We start from the raw sequence: 24,042 nt of genomic DNA, 5'->3' as shown, positions 1-24,042 counted from the left end.
TTGATGTGGCACACTTTACCCCAATAGGTGGGAAAGTTGAGCGATTCTAAAATATATTTATGGTGGATCATCAGACTGAAGGTACTGGATCTATTACGCCAGCTTCACTAGGTAGTATCAATGACAAGATGTTGTATACATTACTCTACTGACCACCCCTCAGTATGTCATACTTAACACACCGGGCAGGAGTGAGAAAAATATGGCTCAACTAACCCTCCCCTACCCTAGACGAGACCATAGAAAGAGATTTATGAAATCAACCACTCTGCATTATGCAGCAATACGGTCTTGATCACGGATAACGTTTTAGTCGTTCAGATTTAAAATCAGTATATGGGATAACCACCCTAACCTAGAGTAAATTCAAGGGATCGTGTCATCTGAAGAGATATTTTTCATTGTGATTGATGCCAAAACGGCCACGTATCCAAAACAAAAGAAATCATTATACGGGATAAACCACCTGACATTTCCATTGTCCTTGATGCCAATGTAACATAGTATTTACCCACGGGAAGCCAATATTGCCATATTGTCTTGAGGCACCAAAGAGTCCTATTGAACTTGCAGAGACTTGGCTATTACAACAAAACAAACACAATAAAATGCATCTTAAAGGTCGATTTATGACCGTTTGATAATTACTGATCATAAAGCATCCACAACTTTCAGTGACAGTGCCCGAAAAACGAAGACGATGCTTTGCATGTAAGTCCTGCACCACACGGACACATTTCAGTCGAGTGACGGAGATAGCACAATCTGCCCACGGTTGTCAAAGGTCGACATTCTATTCGGTATGCGGGTCTAGGACCCGTAGCTTCGGGGATGTACATAATACCCTAAAAAGAAGAATATGTACATTATTATTTAGTAACTCAACTGAAATTGCTGCGCTGCATATGTGACTATAACCACATAATAGGACCGCTATGAATCGGATTATCTATTAAATCTCAGCCTTGAGCTTTATAATAATATCGTGCCCGCAGTGACTTCGCTCAAGATGAATGTTGTTATGAAATTATCCCCCCCCAAAACAACAACAACAACAAAGAAACAAATAAAAAAAACCCCCAAAACCCTCCCCCCCCCCCCAAAACAATAACAACAACAAAAAAAAAACCCAAAACAACAACAACATGCATTGTGATACTACTAATTAAAAGCAATACATGTCTATTACCGGGCCCAACAAATATTCGTATGTCCCAAGTTAAAGGGCCATAATAGAAATTAAAGTTGATCTTCAACAGTACATGATAAACCTATACACACAATTTCAGCTCAATATCTCGAGACACTGCAAAAAAATAGTTCAGGAAACAAATTTTCGTATCTCCCAAGTTCAATGGCCATAGCTCTGTGACAAATGGGTAAACCATGATAAAAGTCAAACTTGATCTGTAATAGTACACGATAAAGCTAAATACCAAATATCAGCTCAATATCTCCATCCAGAAACCTGTATGTGGGTCAGACGGATGGACAGACGGACAGACGAACTGAAACAGTCCCATCCGGTTGGACCACCAGGGGACCAATACATACAAGACATATCACTGGCTGGCAGGGATACACAAACCACTACAGGTCTACGTTAAAGGCCAGAACACACTGAGGAACAAATCGATTGAGGTTTGGTGAAAAATCCTATACATATTTTGTGCAGTGCAGTTCCGCACCACCTTTAAATTATTTACAACAGATTCTATGTATCTAGTACCGAACGACATAACAGATATCTTTTAACAAAAAATGAAATAAAATAAAATGTCACACGTCTTTGACACAGCACTTGTCCGATCCGCAAGAATTAGGGTCATGTGGATCACAATCGTCTATAATATCGACAAGCACGCCATCACGCAACGACAGTTTTCCGGACACTACAATTAAGCCCTGGAAAATAAATACAAGTATATTTGTTTAACACAAGTCAGCACATTATTATTATTACTAAGTTGTGTAACCCATGCTTAGCACGGAAAGGTTTAGATGGGGTGTTGTGGCTTTACATTGCACCCCCCAAAAAAAAAAAAAAAATAAAAAAAAAAACACCCGAACGCCGTGTATATAGCCACCCTTCATTAGTAGAGTGACAAAGATCGAGCTGTCCATTGACAATGTATTTATGGAATTCATCTTTGCACGCAGTATTTACAGGGATGTGATTTTAAAGACTTTTTTTGCATAAAATAATTTTCACAAAATAAAGACTGGATTTGATTGGAAATGCTAAAAAGTACTTTTATTTAGATATTGTATGGGTATTTTAGCTTTTAAATTATATTTTCAGCTTTTATTTTAAAATAGGTATCACATCACTGTATTTAGCACGATGTGTTGTACGTTAGTAAACTAGACTTGAGCGCAAAAAGATCCTTGCGACATCGGGTAAATTACAAAGCGGGCAACCTACAGTGCAGATGACAAAGAGGGGAAGCGATCAGAACGGCCTGGTATATTATATTATAGATTATAATTATTGGATTAAAATTGATTGATTGAATGTTTGTTTAACGACACCCCAGCACAAAAATACATATCGGCTATTGGGTGTCACAAATGGTAAGTATATGAACATATTTATATACACTCATGTAAAACCACAGTGTAAGGAGCTGTGGGGGGGGGGGGGGAAAGTATAATACAATATATAAAATCAAGTTAAGTATATCTTAAAATTTTGTATAGAAGTCAAAGTGTTTTAATAACTTTACAATTAACATTGGATGGAATTTAAATGATTCCAAAACATTTCTGTTGCCAAATATATCATTTCTTGTCGGCTTGAGATGATCACACTCCACCAAAATGTGCCGCACAGTCAGTGTACACTGACAGTGTTCACATTGAGGAGGAGGGTCCTTCTTTAAAATAAATGAATGCGTCAAATATGTATGGCCGATGCGGGCACGGCATAAGACTACTTCATCCTTCCTGCATCGCCTGTAGGATGACTGCCACTCTCCCAGGACTGCCTTGACAGAATGAAGCTTATTCGCAACCGCACCGTCCCAATCATCTTGCCAAGTCGAAAAGATATATTGGTTAATATGAAATTTAAAATCACTGTAGGGGACACCAACATGGACACGGGGCAAGTTCAAAGCAGACTTGGCAGCAACATCTGCCTTTTCGTTACCCCTAATGCCAACATGGCTGGGTACCCAACACAGTATAACATCTTTATTGGCAATTGATAAAAAGACACACTTTCGTATCACCATCCCAACTAAGGGGTGCTCCAATTTCATGTACTGTAGAGCTTGAAGACAGGAAAGTGAGTCTGTAAAAATAATATACTTGGATGCATATGAATCCTTAATCTGTTCCAGGGCTTTAATGATTGCCCAAATTTCAGCAGTAAAGATTGATGCTGAATCGGGCAATCTCATGGAAATTATTGTGTCTGATGGAAACACTGTAGCACAAGCCACCGAATTCCCATCCCGTGATCCGTCTGTGTAAACAGGAATGTAATCACAGTACCGCTCTTGGATTTCCATGAAATATTGTTTATAAATAACTGCATCTGTGCGATCTTTTTTTAGATGCACAAGATCGAATACAATTTTTGGTGGTTTGATACACCAAGGTGGCAAAATAAAATATGAAGGCGTTTCCAAAATGTCTGTTAAATCAATGTTGGAAACTGATAAAAACTGCTTAATGCGAAGACCAAATGTTCGAATCGCATTCGGTTTCGCATCAAATAACTTCATATATTTATTATCAAACACCGCATTGTGTGCAGGATGTTTTGGCATTGATTTAATCTTTGTAGCATACTGCAGAGAAAGCTTTGCACGTCTAGCACCCAAACTAGGTTCGTGTGCATCGACGTACAAGCTCTCCACAGGAGATGTTTTGAAAGCACCAAGACAAAGCCTAAGTCCCTGGTTGTGTATAGGATCTAGCATTTGCAAGTAAGACTTACGTGCTGACCCATACACAATGCACCCATAATCAAGTTTAGACCGAACTAAAGATCTATAAAGTCGGAGCATAACCTTTCGATCTGCTCCCCATTCAGTCTTACCAATAACCTTTAAGATATTGAGGGCCTTTAAGCCCTTCTTTTTTACATACTGTAAATGAGGAACAAAAGATAGCCTCCTGTCAAAAATAACCCCCAGAAATTTGGTCTCCTCCACAACTGGAACCGGAGTTTTGTCCAGAAACAGCTGTGGATCTAAATGGTGACCTCTTTTCTGGCAGATATGCATACAGACTGTTTTTGACTTTGAGAATCGAAATCCATTGTCAGTTGCCCATTGTTGAAGTTTATTCAAACAAAGCTGCAACTGACGTTCAATGATACTCATACTGGACGACCTGTAGCAAATCTGAAAATCGTCGACATATAACGAGCTATCAATGCCAGGTTTTAAACACTGGATGATGCTGTTAATTTTCACGGAAAATAAAGTTACTGACAGGATGCTACCTTGAGGCACACCCATCTCTTGGGAGTGAGAATCGGATAACGTAGATCCCACTCGTACCTTGAAAGACCTATTCTGTAAGAAATTTGAGATAAAGCCAGGCATACGGCCTCTTAGGCCCATGTCATGGAGGTCTTTCAAAATCCCATACTTCCACGTGGTATCATAAGCTTTCTCGAGGTCAAAAAAGACCGATACCAAATGCTGGTTATGGATAAAAGCATCCCTACAGAACGTTTCAAATCTAACAAGATGATCGACCGTGCTACGTCTAGGCCTGAACCCACATTGCACGTTAGTAAGCAATTTGTGGGACTCAAGATACCAGACAAGTCTACGGTTGATCATTCTTTCCATGGTTTTACAAATGCAACTTGTCAAAGCAATAGGCCGATAACTGGTAGGATTTGTTGGATCCTTACCAGGCTTAGGAATAGGAATGACAATGGCTTTTCTCCAATCAGAAGGAAAGTCACCCGAAATCCAGATTTTGTTAAAGATATTTAATAGAACCATTAAGGATGATTCAGGTAAGTGTTTTAAGAGTTGATAATGTATTTCATCTGGTCCTACCGAAGTATCATGGGCTCTACGTAGAGCGTCCTGCAACTCCTCCAAAGAGAAGTGCCTGTTGTATACTTCAACATTTTCAGATGAAAAGTTAATAGGTTGCTTTTCAGCTCTATTTCTGACAGACGTAAAAGCATCTGTACTGAAAGAAGAAGAGGAGTTATGGGAGAAACTGTCTGCCAATGCATTGGCAATGTCACGATGAGACGTAACATCCGTGTCATTGACAGACAAATGGCGAACTGTATTATTGGATTCTTTTCCCTTGATTTTACGTATCCTATTCCAGACAGATTTCACAGATGTTTGAGAAGTCAACTTGGAGACATAATTTCTCCAAGATGATTTCTTACTCTGTCTGATAGTTTTACGAGCCTTTGCCCGAGCAATGCGATAACTATTCAGGTTATCCCCGGTAGGTTCGCGTTTGAACCCCTCGAGGGTCCTGTTTCGCTCTTTGATTGCATCTTTGCATGTCTCATTGAACCATGGTTTATTGAAACGCTTCGGTACTGCCGAAGTCTTAGGAATAGTTTCCTCTGCAATATCTTTCAAGATGGAGGTGAACAAAGACATGGGATCATCGGCACCAGTCATGGCAGTTTGTTGCAGTCGAGTGCTGCACAGATGCCGAAATTGATCCCAGTTTGCCCCCGTCAACCTCCATCTCTGAACTCTTTCAAGTGATGGAGGTCCATCATTCTCCAAAATAACTGGAAAGTGGTCACTACCACAAGGGTCTGGACAAACTTTCCATGAGAAATCAAGACAAAGTGATGGACTACAAAGGGTTAAATCAATGGATGTGAAAGAACCACTTGCAGGATGAAAGTATGTATGACTTTTATCATTAAGTAATATTAAGTCATTTTTGAGAATTAAGTCTTCTAATTGTTTACCTCTAGTGTTTATGTCATCGCATCCCCACAAAGTGTGGTGTGCATTAAAATCTCCCATGATAATAAAGGGAGTAGGGAGTTGATCAAGAAGACCTTGAAAGTCCCTAGTGCTAAAATTGTAATTGTTTCGAGGGGGTAAATAAACTGAACAGAGAGTAATAGTTTTATGAGCCGTGACCTTTACGGCCACAGCTTGTAAAGTCGACTTTAATATGACTTCACTCTGGGGAATGTTTTCATTTACAATAATGGAAACGCCCCCAGACGCTCTGTTTTCACTCTGTTGACATTTATGGTAGAGATTAAATCCTCTGATGTTAATACTGTCAGTATCCTTCAGGAAAGTTTCCTGAAGACACACTGCAAGAGGATTATACTTTTGAATTAGAAGACTTAATTCATCAAAATTGGGCCTAAGCCCACGACAGTTCCACTGGATAACTTTATTTTCCATCGGGAGGAAGTATGGGTTTTATCTTTGGCTTTGCTGGTGGTCTTTGTGATCGGCAATGATCTGGAGATGAAATCTCCATATCATCATCACCGATATCAGCCAAAGTATCATACATATTGCTGATCGGGACCGAACGTAATTCGATCTTTTTCAGCCTACCAGAGAGTACTTCTGTAGCTTTCTTTGGAGATTTCTTTGTGTCATTGCCTGTCTTAGGGAGACTAGTGCTCGACCTATTTGGTGGATTTTTAAAATCCAATGACACTTGAGTTTCAATTTCCTTTTTCTGGGGTGTGATTTTTTGTTTTTGTGCTGCTTTTTGCACCTGTTTTTGCGTCTTCTCAATATCAGACAGTTTCTTGTACTTGGCTTCATCACAATGCCAAGTGAGGTCTGTGTTGACCGCAACACTTTTAGTGGCGACTTTGGCAGCAGCTGCAGCTGCATATGACTTGTCACCGACTGTAGGTGTTGCTGTCTCCACCAACCTCCTGGCATCAGTGAAGGACAGTTTATTTTGTACCTTCACCTGTTGAACTCTTTTTTCCAACTTCCACCGCGGACACTCTCGCGAGTATGCACAGTGGTTTCCCTTGCAGTTGATACAAAGTGTATCGTTCTTACATGTCTTGCTGTCATGGTCAAATAGACCACAACGAGCGCATGTAAGTTTTCCACGACATGTGTTCTGACCATGGCCAAACCGCTGGCATTTGAAGCAACGCAAGGGGTTTGGAATAAAGGGTTCAACAGGAATATTAAGGTAACCGGCTTTGACAGATTGAGGAAGGGTAGGGACGTTAAAGGTGAGGATACAAGTATTCGTCGGTAACAAGTCATTGTTTCGACGAACCTTTATCCTCCTCACTGCAGTAACATCCTGAGAACTTAAATTTTCGCAGATTTCTTCTTCAGTAACACCTTCCAAATCTCTGCATCTGATCACTCCCTTTGACGAGTTGAGGGAGGTATGCGGAGTTACCTTAATCGGCACGTTACAAAAAACTGTCGACTTGAGGAGGCAAGTTGAATGCTTGTCGGTTGAACATTCAACAACAGCCCATTTTTAATTTTTTTTACTGATTTTGGCTCACCAGCCAAGCCAACAATTGCCTTTTGAATGGCAAACGGGGATAATTTGTTCAAGGCCCCATCATCAGTAGAACTGATGACAAGAAACCTTGGCCAATTTTGTGAAGAAATCACTTTGGATTTCTTCACACTTTTCTTTGATTTCATGGACTCCTCGTCCGAAGACAAGAAGTCCGAAACTTCGGTGTGGACCCTTTTCAGGGTCCCATCAGAATTTGTAATTAATTTTTTGGTTAAATCCATATTTAATGAATAAAAGGTTCATCAACCATGCCCCCCACCCACCACCGAGTCCAACAAGGGAACATGGTGCTGCGGATAACCAGCAGACAGCCATGCCAGGGATACATGGTTGATATACTTGGGCATTAAGAAAACAAAATCACCCAATTGACCCTAGCCACCGCCCCAAGAGTAACAAATACATATGGTATATAAAACAATGTTTGCTCTTGACTAAATGTAAACAAAACAAAGATTGTGTGCTCTCGAGCTTGGCGTGACCAGCCGATTGATCAGGTCGGGCCTACCTGACCGCCCGTCTATTTGAACTCCGGGCCAAAGTGATGTATTGCCAGGAGTCATACCCGCAGGTATGCCCCAACTCAATCACCAGGATCCCATCATCCATTTTCACGGGTCGCACCTCACGGCAAACAAGGCGCCCCAAAAGGGGAGTGGATTAAAATGACCACATTATAAAACGTTTAAAGTCTGAATTCAGACTCTAATAGTATGATACTTTATATTCGTGGCAACGTCATACAAATTGCATGTGTGTGATGTCATTTGAGACTGAGTCTAGACTCTAATAGTATGATACTTTATATTCGTGGCAACGTCATACAAATTGCATGTGTGTGATGTCATTTGAGACTGAGTCTAGACTCTAATAGTATGATACTTTATATTCGTGGCAACGTCATACAAATTGCATGTGTGTGATGTCATTTGAGACTGAGTCTAGACTCTAATAGTATGATACTTTATATTTGTGGCAACGTCATACAAATTGCATGTGTGTGATGTCATTTGAGACTGAGTCTAGACTCTAAAACGTTTTATGACCATGGGCCATGTTCCATCTTGTCAAACAAATATCACATGAGGTACATAACCATAGTCATAGAACCTCAATGACTGACAACGGAAACAATAGTTTAGATCATTAATTAAATTGAGGGGACAGACGTAGTCCAGTGGTAAAGCGCTCGCTTGATGCGCGGTTGGTTTGGGATCGATCCCTGTCAATGGGCCCTTTCTCGCACCAGCTAGGATACCACGACTGATATATCAAAGGCCGTGGTATGTGCTATTCTGTCTGTGAGATGGTGCATATAAAAAGACCCCTTGCTGCAAATCGAAAAGAGTAGCCCATGAAGTGGCGACAGCGGCTTTCCTCCCTTAATATTTGTGTGGTTCTTAACCACATGTCCGACGTCATATAACCGTAAATAAAATGTGTTCAGTGCGTCGTTAAATAAAACATTTCTTTCCTTCATTAAATTGAATGGATAGAAGAAAATATTTTATTTAACGACGCACTGAACACATTTTATTTACGGTTATATGGCGTCGAACATATGGTTAAGGACCACACAGATAATGAGAGGGAAACCCGCTGTCGCCACTTTATGGGCTAGTCTTTTCAATTAGCAGCAAGGGGATCTTTTATATGCGCAATCCCACAGAGGATAGCACATACCACGGCCTTTGATAGACCAGTCGTGGTGCACTGGCTGGAACGAGAAATGGCCCAATGGTCTCACCGACAGGGATGGATAACAGACCGACCGCGCATCAACCGAGCGCTTTACCACTGGGCTGAATGAATGGAAGGAAATATTTTATTTAACGACGCACTCAACACATTTTATTTACGGTTATATGGCGTCGAACATATGGTTAAGGACCACACAGATAATGAGAGAGGAAACCCGCTGTCGCCACTTTATGGGATAGTCTTTTCAATTAGAAGCAAGGGGATCTTTTATATGCGCAATCCCACAGAGGATAGCACATACCACGGCCTTTGATAGACCAGTCGTGGTGCACTGGCTGGAACGAGAAATGGCCCAATGGTCTCACCGACGGGGATGGATAACAGACCGATCGCGCATCAACCGAGCGCTTTACCACTGGGCTGAATGAATGGAAGGAAATATTTTATTTAACGACGCACTCAACACATTTTATTTACGATTATATGGCGTCAGACATACGGTTAAGGACCACACCGATATTGAGAGAGGAAACCCGCTGTCGCCACTTCATGGGCTACTGTTTTCGATTAGCAGCAAGTGATCTTTTATATGCACTATTCCACACAGGATAGTACATACCACGGCCTTTGATATGCCAATCGTCATGCACTGGCTGGAACGAGAAATTGATTGATTGATTGATTGATTGATTGAATGTTTGTTTAACGACACCCCAGCACAAAAATACATATCGGCTATTGGGTGTCACAAATGGTAAGTATATGAACATATTTATATACACTCATGTAAAACCACAGTGTAAGGAGCTGTGGGGGGGGGGGGGGGGGAAGTATAATACAATATATAAAATCAAGTTAAGTATATCTTAAAATTTTGTATAGAAGTCAAAGTGTTTTAAAAACTTTACAATTAACATTGGATGGAATTTAAATGATTCCAAAACATTTCTTTTGCCAAATATATCATTTCTTGTCGGCTTGAGATGATCACACTCCACCAAAATGTGCCGCACAGTCAGTGTACACTGACAGTGTTCACACTGAGGAGGAGGGTCCTTCTTTAAAATAAATGAATGGAACGAGAAATAGCCCAATGGGCCCACCGACGGGCTTTACCACTGGGCTGAATGAATGGATGCATTTTTAATGTCAATAATATACACGTTCGTCTCTAATGTCAAAATACCTTACCGAGAAGAAAAGAAAAGCGCACACCAGAAGTGTCGACATATCTGAAAAGAACGAAAATCAGCAGAGAAAAAAAAAACATGTGGAAAATTTCACACGACGTGTCTCGACCTGCTAATATTAATGTCAGAGATAACAATTTTTGTACAGCTATACACCAGAGGCCTAATTCACAAAGGTCTCTTAGGCTTTACTAAACAACAAAACATCCTATTTGCAAGTCTTTTTGCATTGCCCTGTGATATCGCAAAGTTGCGAGAGTTTAGTGAATTAGGTCCCTAGATATTAAAGGGATATTCCTGATAAATAATAAAATATTTCTACGATTAAACTTACATATTAAATATATATTTTTATTTAGAATATCAGTGTCTGTATATTCAATGTGTTTCTGGTCGTCTTAATATTTGTAAGAAGCCAAAACTAGATTTTGTTTTCAAATAATTCCGTACGTAAGACAAAAATATATTTTTAGAAAATAAAACGAAATTTAACCTAGTACAAATACGATCAGAAACACGTTTAATATACAGACACTAATATTTTAGGCATAAAAAAATATTTGATATGTAATTACAGTCGTTATAAAGTCTGTTAGTCAATAACATCTTACAAACTGCAGCAAACTCAGGAATGTCCCTTTAATTAAGTACTGCTTAGGTTTTACCATGTGACTTATACTCCGTAAGTAATTGCGACCAAACTACTTGGTCTAGGATCGATCCCCGTCGGTGGGGCCATTTATCGTTTCAGCCAGTACACCACGACTGGTATTTCAAAGACCGTGGTATGAGCTATCCTGTTTTTGGGATGGTGCACATAAAAGATCCTTTGTTACTAATGGAAAAATGTAGCGGGTTTCTTCTCCAAGACTCAACATTACCAAATGTTTCACAAGCAATACACGATCATTAATACATCGATATGCTCTAGTGGTGTCGGTAAACAAAACAAACTTTACTTTGAAAAAGATTGGCAGCAAGTAAGACTGTCATTAGGCCAACAAAAATAATATGTGTGTTTCAGGTTTCATCTCTGGAAAAAATAGGGTAGGTAGGTAGGAACGTTTTTTTTTTTTTAAACCGTGTTCTTGACATACTGCATATAACCTGTCTGCAAAAATCGCGATAGATGTTGGTGGGGGGTTTTTTTGGTAGTCAAAATTTGTTAGGGTCGCAGCGCAAAATTAGGGTCGGTCGGGAAACCGGAAACACATTTTTTTTTTTTTTACGCCTTATATCAATATTTAATGTATTCAAGGGAAAAAGACAGAAACCGTAAATATGCATGGATAATAACTATGGAGCTAGAATCACACTGATGTGCTTCACATAAGTAATTTATATATACCATCACGGTAAATACCCAGTAAATACAGGAAATCTAAAAACTCTCAATATTAGATTTAAACTTCGTCGGCAAGGACAACTATTCTCTTCAAAAACCAACCCCCCCAAAAAACACACAAAAAACAACAACAACAAACCCCCCCAACAACAAACAAACAAAACAAAACAACAACAAATAACCCCCACAAAAAAAAACCCCACCCAACAAAACAAAACAACAACCTCTTAGCACATATTTTTCATAATATTAATTTATTGAATAAGACAATGTTATGTTTCATTGTAACCTTATTCATTAGCTAGTGGACATGACATGATGCAATTCTGAAGCTGACAAAACGCACTATTTGAAGTCAGCACGTGGAAATGTTTTTTTTTTCTTTCACAATATCCAATACTATGGTTGCAGAGCTCACAATTCCCCATGCACTAAATATGCACGTACATCACGTATATGACCCCATAGCCCGAGTCACCCCAAGCCCTACCCCTTATTGATATTGATATGTGGGAACGACTACTATAGGCTTTGGCACCGTTATCAGTAAACTGGAATGTCTCGTCATCGCCCCAGGTCCGGTAGGACCGATACATACGCTTACGGCGTTGATTTTTAAAGGGACATTCCTGAGTTTGCTGCAATTTTTAAGATGTTAACGATTGTAATTACATATCAAATATATGTTTCTGCATAATATATTAGTGGCTGTAGCCTATATTAAACGTGTTTCTGATCGTTCTAATATTTGTAGTAGGTTAAATTTCATTTTATTTCCTAAAATAAAAAATTTCGTACGTACGAAATTATTTGAAGACAAAATCCAGTTTGGGTTTCTTACAAATATTAAGACGACCAGAAAAACATTAAATATACAGACACTGATATTCTAAACAAGAAAATATATTTAATATGTAGGGGAGACCGGGGTTGGTTGTCACATGGGTTGGTTGTCACAAGGGCCATAACTTTCCAAATAAACAACATAATCGTATATAACTAACGGAGTTATAGCCCTTGAAATGTTTTAAACCCGCTATATTTAAACTACAGAGAAGACGTGATACTTTGAAGAGATTTGGCAATTTGCAGATATTTTTATACTGTAAGTAAAGTTTTGTTCTGCATGTTGTTATATCACAGTTCTAACTAGTAATACGTTTTGTTTGAGATTATTACAAATTATTACAAAGTTAAACAGAGACTGGAGTATACTTCTTATTGTGCAAGTGTAGAAGCCCAAGACAACTACATCAGCCAGGCAGACAATAATTGTTGTCCATGGGTCGTTGTGGGGCAGGTTGTCACACAATGACAGGGGTCACATGTGACAACCAACCCCGTTAATGCAAATGTATTATGTATTCATGCATTGTATCATAAAATGCATTTTTATAGATTATGTTTTCCACTAATACAATATTTCTACGATTAAACATACATATTAAATATATTTCATTTTTATAGATTATGTTTTCCACTAATACAATATTTCTACGATTAAACATACATATTAAATATATTTTCTTGTTTAGAATATCAGTGTCTGTATATTCAATGTGTTTTTGGTCGTCTTAATATTTGTAAGAAGCCCAAACTGGAGTTTGTCTTAAAATAATTTCGTACGTACGAAAAAATAGTTTTTAGGAAATAAAATGAAATTTAACCTACTACAAATATTAGTATGATCAGAAAAACGTTTAATATACAGCCACTAATATTTTATGCAGAAAAATATATTTGATATGTAATTAGTCGTCAAAAAGTGTCTGTTAGTCGATAACATCTTAAACATTGCAGAAAACTCAGGAATGTCCCTTTAATATGTAAGTTTAATCGTAGAAATATTTTATTAGTCAGAAACATCTTACAATGTAACAAACTCAGGAATGTCCCTTTAACAAATGCGTTTATCTGAAAAGTGTGTGTGTGCGCGTGCGTGTGATATTTATGTTTTTACCAATATTTTTTAATGTTTTTGTTTTTTAGTTACACAATGGTTCGAAATTTCAAAAGAAAACAGGGAAAGGATTGACCTCGCCGGATGTCATGCTTAGAGCGGTCAGACAGGTGAAATTGTACAAAAGGTCCATAAAGGAAACTGCAAAAGACATAGGGATTAATTATCGGACTTTAGCCCGCTACTGTAGAATGTTTACTTAAGAAGAGATCGACGGAAACAACACTACCTGTGTCGTCAGTTGGATACATTCAAAATAGATTGGTATTCACGGCAGAATTGGAAAGAAAATCTGGTCGACTATATCAAAAAGGCTTCGGATATATACCATGGTCTTTCACCTAAAGAAATAAGAAAACTGGCTTATCAATTGGCAGTGGCTAACAAGTTGAAAATCCACCACACTTGGTCTGATGTGGAGCACGCAAGTGCCGAGTGGTTCACAGGGTTTCTTAAACGCCATCCAAGTCTTGGCACGAGCTAGCAGTTTTAACAAAACAAATGTTGGTGCATTCTTTGATAATTCGTCAAATGTTTTGAAGCGGTACAACTTTGGACCTGGTGATATATGGAATATGGATGAAACGGGTGTTACAACATCTGGGGGGGGGGGGGGGGGGAGGGCACGCTTGTTACTCTTGCGTGTGCTGTTTCAGCAACAGGAAATAGTATTCCTCCATTTTTTATTTTTCCTCGCATTAATTTTCGGGAACATTTCGTAGCAAATGGACCGACTGGAAGTCAAGGTTGTGTTAATCCATCCGGATGGATGAAGGAGGACAACTTCCTAGATTTCCTGAAACATTTTGTGGAATATTCCAAGTGCTCCATGAAAAAAACATGCTTATTGCTCTTAGATAACCACGAGTCACATCTTTCCATTGATGGTCTGAACTATGCCAAGAAAATGGTATCACTATGATATCATTTCCACCTCACTGCTCACATAGGTTGCAACCACTTGACAGATCAGTATATGGACCACTCAAAAGATATATCAATACTGCTTCTGATGCTAAGTCACCCAGGACAAACAATGACAATTTATGATATACCTGGTATAGTGGCAATAACGTATCCTCTTGCTGCAACAGCAAACAATGTTCAGGCTGGGTTTAAGGTAGCTGGAATATTCCCATACAACAGAGATGTGTTTTCAGATTCTGAATTTGCTCCAGAGTATGTCACAGACCGTCCAATGCCTGCACCTAATACCCCAGCTGCAGACACTGATGATGGATGTCTTATGGTTACTAACGATGGACCCAGCACATCTTCCAGCAACGGTGGTAATGGCTCCAGTATGGTAGAACCCAGTGCTGCCTCTGATGTCCCACTTAATAGGCCGTCTCTTAACTCCATTCCAAATGAAACTGCAACTTTACCAGAAGATCTGAGACCACTACCGAAAGCTCCAGCTAGAAAAGGTGTGAAGAAAACAAGTCGTAAAAGAACAACTGCAATCTTAACGGACACACCAATACAAATGCGCTTCAGGCAGAAAAGAAAAACGACCATGTTCTCCCAAAAAAGTAAAAACGATACTCTACTCAACTTCCAAATGTGGTAAGAAGACAAAAGGTATACACCAGGCACCTTCCGACTCTTCTGAAGAGGAAGATGAATGTTTTTGTCTTGTTTGTATGGAACCCTATTCTAGCAGCAGACCAAGAGAGGTTTGGGTCCAATGTATAGATTGCAACATGTGAGCCCACAATAGGTGCACATGAGGAGAGAAACTCTATATTTGCCATAACTGCGATTCACGCGACTCTGGTGATAACAGAATTTCTAACATTGTTAATGCATTGTGCCCCTACAGGGTTTTCTTGTTTGATTGTTTTTAATGAATTATTTTTAAGAAAGTGTTATTTTGTCATTGTTGTTTAATAAAGCAAGCTATTTTATGCAATGAAACTGAAAATTCCATATAGAGTAATGAAATGTGAAAATTCCTTGTATATATTTAGAGTAGGCCTATAGGCTTTAACAAAAAGAAGTAACTATAGCCTACGTTAGGCCATGCTTGATCTTGCTTAACACTAGTAACTTAATTTTGATTAATAAAATGTTTTTATTATGAAATGTGGAAGCAAAGTTTTACCTTCCTTTCGTTTTAATGTGTGTTCATGCTTATTTCCAAATACTGTTCATGCACGCTGTCCCTGACACATATATCAGCTATCTGTGCTGTCTGTCCAAGACAGTGCAGTTGCTTAGTGGTTATCTGAAGAATTACTAACAAGGACATCTGATATATACAGGTAATTATAATAATTACCTCATTTGCACACATGGCAAGATATAGTGACAACCAACCCCAGGTCCCGTGACAACCAACTTCATAATGGGGCAGGTTGTCTCACAATTGTTATATGTTTTAATGGTCAATATGTTGTACTTTGAATTAACCTGGGCCAACTTTACTTTTACAATATATTGCCGATATATAGCGCTAAAACCAGGGAGGGATATATATTGACAATAATGTTTTACAAATTTAAAAACGTCATCTACATAAAAAGTGTGACAACCAACCCTGGTCTCCTCTAAGTTTAATCGGAGAAATATTTTATTATAGTACTGTCGGAAATAGAATAAAAATGATTCTCGTCGATTATTTCTTACATATTAAACAGACAAGTAAATATTTTGTAAATATCTATTTAACGATAGTCTACCTAATTTAGCATTTACTCTCATGGATATACAAGGTGGTGTTTACACTTGAAATTATCTGTTTGTGATAAAGATTCTCCAATAAAAATATTAAATTATTTCCTATAATCATTTATGGGCATATAATTAAAAGTGTAGTTTTTAAATGTTAAAGCTAAATTTAATAAAAACATGATTTGCAATAGCTGTCATTATGCAACTTTGAGCTAGCACCTTTAATTCCGGTATAATAGATCATAAACTCAAAATGATTCTTGGTAGTTTTGCTCAAAAGTTACTTGAAAATGTCTACAAATATTTAGTTTTGGAGGGGAATAGGGGTAAACCGTCATCAGAAACACTCCCTCACATATTGTAATAGCAATGAAATTGACACTTTGACCATAATTTGTTATAGTCTGTTCCAATAAAGTGCACAAATCACCTGTTTACTGACATATTTCTTTTAATTTCAAGAGTAAACACCATCATGTAGATAAATGAGAGCCAAAACAAGTAAATGCTAAATTAGGTAGAGTATCATTAAATAGGTATTTACAAAATATTTACTTGTCAGTTTAATATGAAAGAAATAATTGACGAAAATCATTTTTATTCTATTTCCGACACTACTTTAGTCGGAAACATCTTACAATGTAGCAAACTCAGGAATGTCCCTTTAATGCATAAATCATTTAATGTTTATTCAATGTTTACTAGTTATCGGTAAAAATTCGACTTTTATAATACTTTCGTACGAGAATTAATAAGCAAATTACTTAGTTTAAAATGTTTATGTAATCTTTAGTTATTCGCAAAATACAACCATTCTTGTCGCAGTGACAGTCTTTAATTTAATGTTATAAGAAGTTTTAAAGAATGCTGTCAGGAATCCTAGTTAACGGGTTTGTCATGACAGTTTTACAACTGATGCCACTTTTACAATTGGTGTATGTTTTTGTGTTAGTGTAGTGTTCGGTTTCGTCACACGTAGAATATATCCATGAACCGAATTAAACATGAACACTACATATAGGGGAGAGCGGGGATGGTTCGGACAGAGGGATGGTCTGGGCATCCTCTCTTCTTAAATGACAGCTGATACAAGGAACCTAATTGGCTGAAAACATCTCCAAGAAGTTGTCTTTACACCATGTTTTAAATGAAGTAAAGAGTGGCATTTGTTTAGGTGAGTATGGATTTTGTTGATTTTTCACAACTTTGATACATCGGCTATTTTTTATTAATGCAAAAAGTAACGGTTTGTTAGCTAAGTATTTCAGAAACATACAAAAGATCATATAAATACATATGTTTTACTAAGACACCGATTTACACAAACTTCATTTTTAGCATGCAAGATTAAGTCATTACACCGTGATATTTTGTGTGTGCCTCCATTTTGTATATGATTCCAAGAATATCCTGGGGTAGTTTTCGGACAGATGGACGAACCTACCCCTTTGGTGTCCAAACCATTTCCCTCATTGGGCATGCAAGATTTGGTTTTGTGTGTGCCTCACACCGTGGACTACTGTTGTAATAAATGACGAACCTGTGGTGTATGTACCGTGCTGTCAGTGAGGTTTCATGGTACTTTTAACAAAAATGTGGTATGTACTTTGTTGCTAATTGCTAATAAAAAAAATAGCAACCCATGGCAAGGTGGCAGTTGGTTAATTCTCTCATGTATTACCCATGAGAAAGTCAGATCTAATTAAACTGTAGGCCTAATTAAAATGTGCAGTGTATCATTAAATAATACATTTCTATCTGTCTTTTACAGCATTCTGTCACATATTGATGTTTGAAAAATAATGCCCAGAAGGTATAAAAGGAAAACCCAGTGGGTTATTATCCCTGGAAATATGATATTGCTGTTTATCCTAAAGCTCCCAATAGAAAGAAAAAGAACCAAAGGGGACGAAAGCGCGGTAAATGCATTATTGCAACAGACAGAAGTGCCTATTCCAAAGAAGAAAAAATGTGATGATCATGATAGCAACAGTGTTGATCATGAATCAGAATACTCTGATGAGGATTTTACAGTACCACTGGATGACACGCCAGTTGACAGGGATCCACACATTGAGGAGTTTGTTCTAGTTGAATTTGATAAGAAGATACACTACATTGGGCAGATAACTAGCAACAAAAATGAAGTCAATGACTTTGACATTTCTTATTTGAGAAAATCAGCAAAAGTTCTTGATTCTTTCATTTTCCCAAATGTTAAAGATCTAGCAGCTGTAAATATAAACCAAATAAAAGTCATACTGCCAAAACCATTAACTGTAGCCAATAAAAGGCTTAGTGGATACCTGAAATTTGGTGTGTCATTCAGTGGACTAAACATTCGTTGAAATGGCAGGTTTCGTGAAATGACTATGAGACTTCCAAGCTATAATGAATGTTTCGTTTTATGAACATTCACATACTGAACAGTTGAAAATCATCTCAGTAATGTTCACATCTAGATTATCACACATTATGTACTAAATTTTCATTAAAATTTTCATTGGAGATCAAATTAGATTCTGTTCTGATATGCTGCATAATTTGTTCGATGTATCCCCACTATAGGGGATGGATCGGACATTTTGAAAATTTATAAAACCATGTTATATCTTGATCAGTATTAAACACAATGGCTTAGCAGCACAATTGTATATAGCAGGGATGTCAAGCTTTACCACAATAATAGTTTGACCTTCATATATACTACTGCTCAAGTTTTACAAAGGGTTCGGTAAAAACTGTCCGAACCATCCCCGCTCTCCCCTACCTTTTATACACACACACACACACACACACACACAATTATATACATACAAACATACATTTTCTTTATTTTACAGATCATGGAAATTATAGAAGCAATAAATGAATGGATGAGGAGCCAGATACTGGTTCAAGGAATAAGTGGATTTGCAAGGTACGTGGGATTACATTAGCATCAAGAAGCGACCATAAACTATCGGCAAGGGAAGGTCCATCGTTGCAAGGTATGTGGTGTCGAATTCACAGTACGGGACACGTAAATGGGCATCATGGGATTTATTACATAATGAAAATATATCTGTATTCTTATTGGTCAAAAACCAGTCACATGACCGTCAGTAAATAGTGATATTGCCCTGAGACAGTCTCATCGGTCCATCAAAAGTGATACTGCCCTGACCAATGAAAATAAAGATGAGACAAAATTCTATCCAATAAATGAGTAGGTAACGTAATGCAACGTCAACTGCTAATTCTAATGTAAACAAGCAAAACTTGTGACAAAATGCTTTGCTGTCCTTCAGCAAAAAGATAACATCTTTAATCATACCGAGTTTAATTCCGCAAATGCGACAAAAACAAGGTCAGTAATCGTAAAATTGTGTATGGAATATATCGCAGATTTAGAAATGTACATGATACATCAAAATGCAGTTGGAATCGGCACTCTCAGGATTTTATGTTACAAATAAAAATGAATTTGAAGGTAATCGGTAACTGTTCAGTATAAATGTATGTTCAGATTTATCACATTTTGTGTTTTTTTTTGCTAGTAATATGATTTTGGCATTTTTGCTGGTTATAATGTCTCGAATTTGATTTTTTATCTTGGTAATGTTTCAACTGTTTATTTCCGCATTCCTCTGCGTGTCATACAACGTCACAGGATTATGTGACGTCACTAAATGCCATCAGTTTTAACGCATTGCGGGGAAATTATAAGCGTTGGCGTATTTCGATTCTGATAAACAAAGCAGGAATGTACGAGTCTTATGGATGACATTATGTAATAAAACAATTATTGACCACATTTCGGGCAATATTATGTTTTATGGACCGAAGAAATTGATATTGACCGAGGCCGTTGGCCTCGGTCAATATCAATTTCTTCGGTCCATAAAACATGATATTGCCCTCAATGACGGCCAATAATTGATAAGAAACCCTTCCCTGTACCACAGGTACCACCGAACAGAAACCCGTAATACAAAGAAAGAAAGAAGTGTTTTATTTAACGACGCACTCAACACATTTTATTTACGGTTATATGGCGTTAGACATAATTATGGTTAAGGACCACACAGATTTTTTTAGAGGAAACCCGCTGTCGCCACATAGGATACTCTTTTACGACAGGCAGCAAGGGATCTTTTATTTGCGCTTCCCACAGGCAGGATAGCACAAACCATGGCCTTTGTTGAACCAGTTATGGATCACTGGTCGGTGCAAGTGGTTTACACCTACCCATTGAGCCTTGCGGAGCACTCACTCAGGGTTTGGAATCGGTATCTGGATTAAAAATTCCATGCCTCGACTAGGATCCGAACCCAGTACCTACCAGCCTGTAGACCGATGGCCTGCCATGACGCCACCGAGGCCGGTCCGTAATACAAATGCTATAGTTACATATATAAAGAGTAAAGGTAAGACACGTCCCGAAGAGAATTTACGATGTTCATGTTTTGAAAATATCACCACAAAGCACATACCAAACTCATCATCAAAACCTGTATTGCATTTGATGAAAATTTTATTTAATTTTCATCAATTAAACCAATGAATTGTACTTACCAAATAAAATTAATCATATTTTGAGTTAAAGTTGGTTTTTATCATGACGGACAACTTCGGCGGTTTCGTTCCAATGAAGGGCGCGTAACACTGAAATAAACCCAGCGAACTTTTCTATCCGCTGTGAAGACAGCGAACAATAAGAGGTTATTGGATGTCAGGTCTTTCCAGAATATAGTTCCCACTTTGAATCACTTTATTGCAAAAAAACACCTATAAAATTATTTTCTATATAAATAATTTTATAGTTTTTTTTTGCAATAAACAATTATTTCTTCCATAATATAGTGACGATTAATATATTACAATGTTTGAAATATGGTTATTAGTTTAGGTATTAATACGATATCCGGCTTCTCACCCCATTACCTCTGCCATTTTGTTCGCTAGCTTCCTGGTTTTGTTCGCTGGGTTTAAATTAATAGATATAAATATAAAACAATTAGTGCAATATTAATTTGTCATCACTTTAAAGCCGCACACCCTAGTTCCATCCAGCGAAAATAAATTATAATTTGGTTAATCTACAAACCTGTAACACACTTAGATCACGTTTTTATCAAATGGAGTGAAAAAGCAGGTTTTATATCGATAAATACCATGGGAATCCCCATGTCCCAATTGCTTGAAATAATTTTGAAAGTTTGTATTCTGATGTCACCGGTAGATGTCGCTCGAAGCACAACAATGCCTACGTCACGACAAATTTCACAGAGTGCGCACAGACTTGGGGTGCGTTCTTTTCACCTCTCCTGTCCTGGTTGTATCCCCTCTCCAGATATCGTAGGACTTAGCAAAATTATTGGTTTTAAGGGTTTGTAACGTTTTGTATTGAGATACTTACTTGTCTGAACTTTATTGTTACTGAAAATGTTCACGAATTGTGAAGAAAAATCTCACAAATGAACAACAACAAATCGGATGTTCATTGCGCGAAGCGTGCACGAGAAAACAAACCGAACCAAAATGATAACGGTCACGTGGTATACCAACGTCTGTGACATTGAAATGGAAATATCCCGTCTAAATATAGATTAGACCTTGTCTGCTCAACGGTTTTTTCTCAAACGTGCGTTCGTTTTTTAGAAATACGAAAAATGCATTTTGTGGTATTACAAACACCAGGATTACCAAAAAACACTTCAGGTGAATGGAAATGTATATTCTAAATAATAAACGGTAAGTAAAGTGCAATTTTATTTGTGAAAAAATGGGTTTAAAAGCGAAAAACAACGCCGTAATGGTTAACAACTAGCCGTAACTAGGGTGTGTCCCTTTAAGTATTTAAAATAATTTTGCTTTAGAATTTGTTCATTGCATTGTTTAAAGCGACATTCCTGAGTTTGCTGCATTGTAAGATGTTTCCGACTAATAAAATATTTCTACGATTAAACTTACATATTAAATATATTTTCTTGTTTAGAATATCAGTGTCTGTATATTAAATGTGTTTCTAGTCGTTTTAATATTTGTTAGAAGCCCAAACTGGATTATGTCTTCGAAGAATTTCGTACGTACGAAAAAATTATATTTTTGGAAATAAAATGAAATTTAACCTAGTACAAATATTAGAACGATCAGAAACACGTTTAATATACAACCACTTATATTTTATGCTAAAAATATATTTGATATGTAATTACAATCGTAAAAAAGTCTTTGCTAGTCGATAACATCTTAAAAAGTGCAGCAAACTCAGCAATGTCTCTTTAATACTTAGTATAATATTGGTGTTTTTGTTAAATTAAATTGCATCTAATCATCATGCTATTTTTTTTTCACGTCTACTAATATGTTCAGTCCCGCTGTTGGGAGGAAATTTGTGTTTTTTCCAGATGCCAGCCGATCTTTCTCCCGATTGATCCCCTCAGTTCGACGGATACAGAGGCCTACCCGGTCCTAGGAATCGACTTCAGCAGGCTCAGCCTTTCAGGTTACTTAGAAGCTATCTCTATGAAACTGAAATTGTCTTTTTCATCTGGTATTGCATGGTATGACATACATCCCTATGTAACTAAATGGTGTCACATCAATCACTATGTGTGGCCGATACCCTATTATAAGGTAAACCGGCCTCGGTGGCGTCGTGGCAGGCCATCGGTCTACAGGCTGGTAGTTACTGGGTTCGGATCCCAGTCGAGGCATGGGATTTTTAATCCAGATACCGACTCCAAACCCTGAGTGAGTGCTCCGCAAGGCTCAATGGGTAGGTGTAAACCACTTGTACCGACCAGTGATCCATAACTGGTTCAACAAAGGCCATGGTTTGTGCTATCCTGCCTGGGGGAAGCGCAAATAAAAGATCCCTTGCTGCCTGTCGTAAAAGAGTAGCCTATGTGGCGACAGCGGGTTTCCTCTAAACAAATCTGTGTGGTCCATAACCATATGTCTGACGCCATATAACCGTAAATAAAATGTGTTGAGTGGCGTCGTTAAATAAAACACTTCTTTCTATTATAAGGTAGAGTTAGGAACTATATAACCAATATCATGACGAAAATCGGTGTAAAAGTGGGTATTTGGGTTGTATGGATCCCCATTACAATTAGCCGTCGCCTATTTTCAGGCTCCATTTACAGACGGAACTCAATGATGTGACATCAGTCACTATGTGTGGCTGGCACCCTATTATAAGGTAGAGTTAAGAACTATATAGCCAATATCATCACGAAAACCGGTTTAAGGGCAGTAAGGGTGGGTATTTGGGTTGTATGGGTATCCGTGAAAATTAGTTGTTGCCTATTTTTAGGCTCCATTTACAGACAGAAGTAAATGATGTGACATAAATCACTATGCATGGCTGACACCCTATTATAAGGTAGAGTTAGGAACTATATATCCAATATCATCACGAAAATCGGTTTAAGGACAGTAAGGGTGGGTATTGGGGTTGTATGGGTCCCCATTATAATTAGTCGTCGCCTATTTTCAGGCTCCATTTACAGACAGAACTAAATGATGTGACATCAATCACTATGCATGGCTGACATCAATCACTATGCATGGCTGACACCCTATTATAAGGTAGAGTTAGGAACTATATAGCCAATATCATCACGAAAATCGGTTTAAGGGCAGTAAGGGTGGTTATTGGGGTTGTATGGATCCCCATTACAATTAGTCGT

The 24,042-nt window shown here is 37.9% G+C and overlaps 1 protein-coding gene across 1 annotated transcript; it reads right to left on the bottom strand.

The window, feature by feature from the left end:
* Positions 1-609: 609 nt before the first annotated feature.
* Positions 610-20,951, bottom strand: LOC121372655. The gene is made up of 4 exons (XM_041499096.1): positions 20,918-20,951; positions 10,384-10,424; positions 1,786-1,905; positions 610-845 (listed from the first exon to the last, which is right to left on the bottom strand). The coding sequence occupies exons 2-4, from the start codon at positions 10,420-10,422 to the stop codon at positions 672-674; spliced, it is 333 nt and encodes a 110-aa protein (XP_041355030.1). The 5' UTR covers positions 10,423-10,424; positions 20,918-20,951; the 3' UTR covers positions 610-671.
* Positions 20,952-24,042: the final 3,091 nt, after the last annotated feature.

This window comes from Gigantopelta aegis, chromosome 4, assembly GCF_016097555.1.
Source record: "Gigantopelta aegis isolate Gae_Host chromosome 4, Gae_host_genome, whole genome shotgun sequence".
Classification (NCBI taxonomy): domain Eukaryota; kingdom Metazoa; phylum Mollusca; class Gastropoda; order Neomphalida; family Peltospiridae; genus Gigantopelta; species Gigantopelta aegis.
Note: the sequence above shows the minus strand (reverse complement) of the source record. Positions and strands in the feature narration are given on the sequence as shown.

What these genes read in the sequence shown, in the direction of transcription:
- LOC121372655 (XM_041499096.1), bottom strand. Translation starts at nt 10,422, where the DNA reads ATGTCGACACTTCTGGTGTGCGCTTTTCTTTTCTTCTCG. An exon ending in GCGCTTTTCTTTTCTTCTCG is followed by an intron (nt 1,906 to 10,383) that starts GTAAGGTATTTT and finishes TTTATTTTCCAG; the next exon opens with GGCTTAATTGTAGTGTCCGG. An exon ending in ACAAGTGCTGTGTCAAAGAC is followed by an intron (nt 846 to 1,785) that starts GTGTGACATTTT and finishes TCTTCTTTTTAG; the next exon opens with GGTATTATGTACATCCCCGA.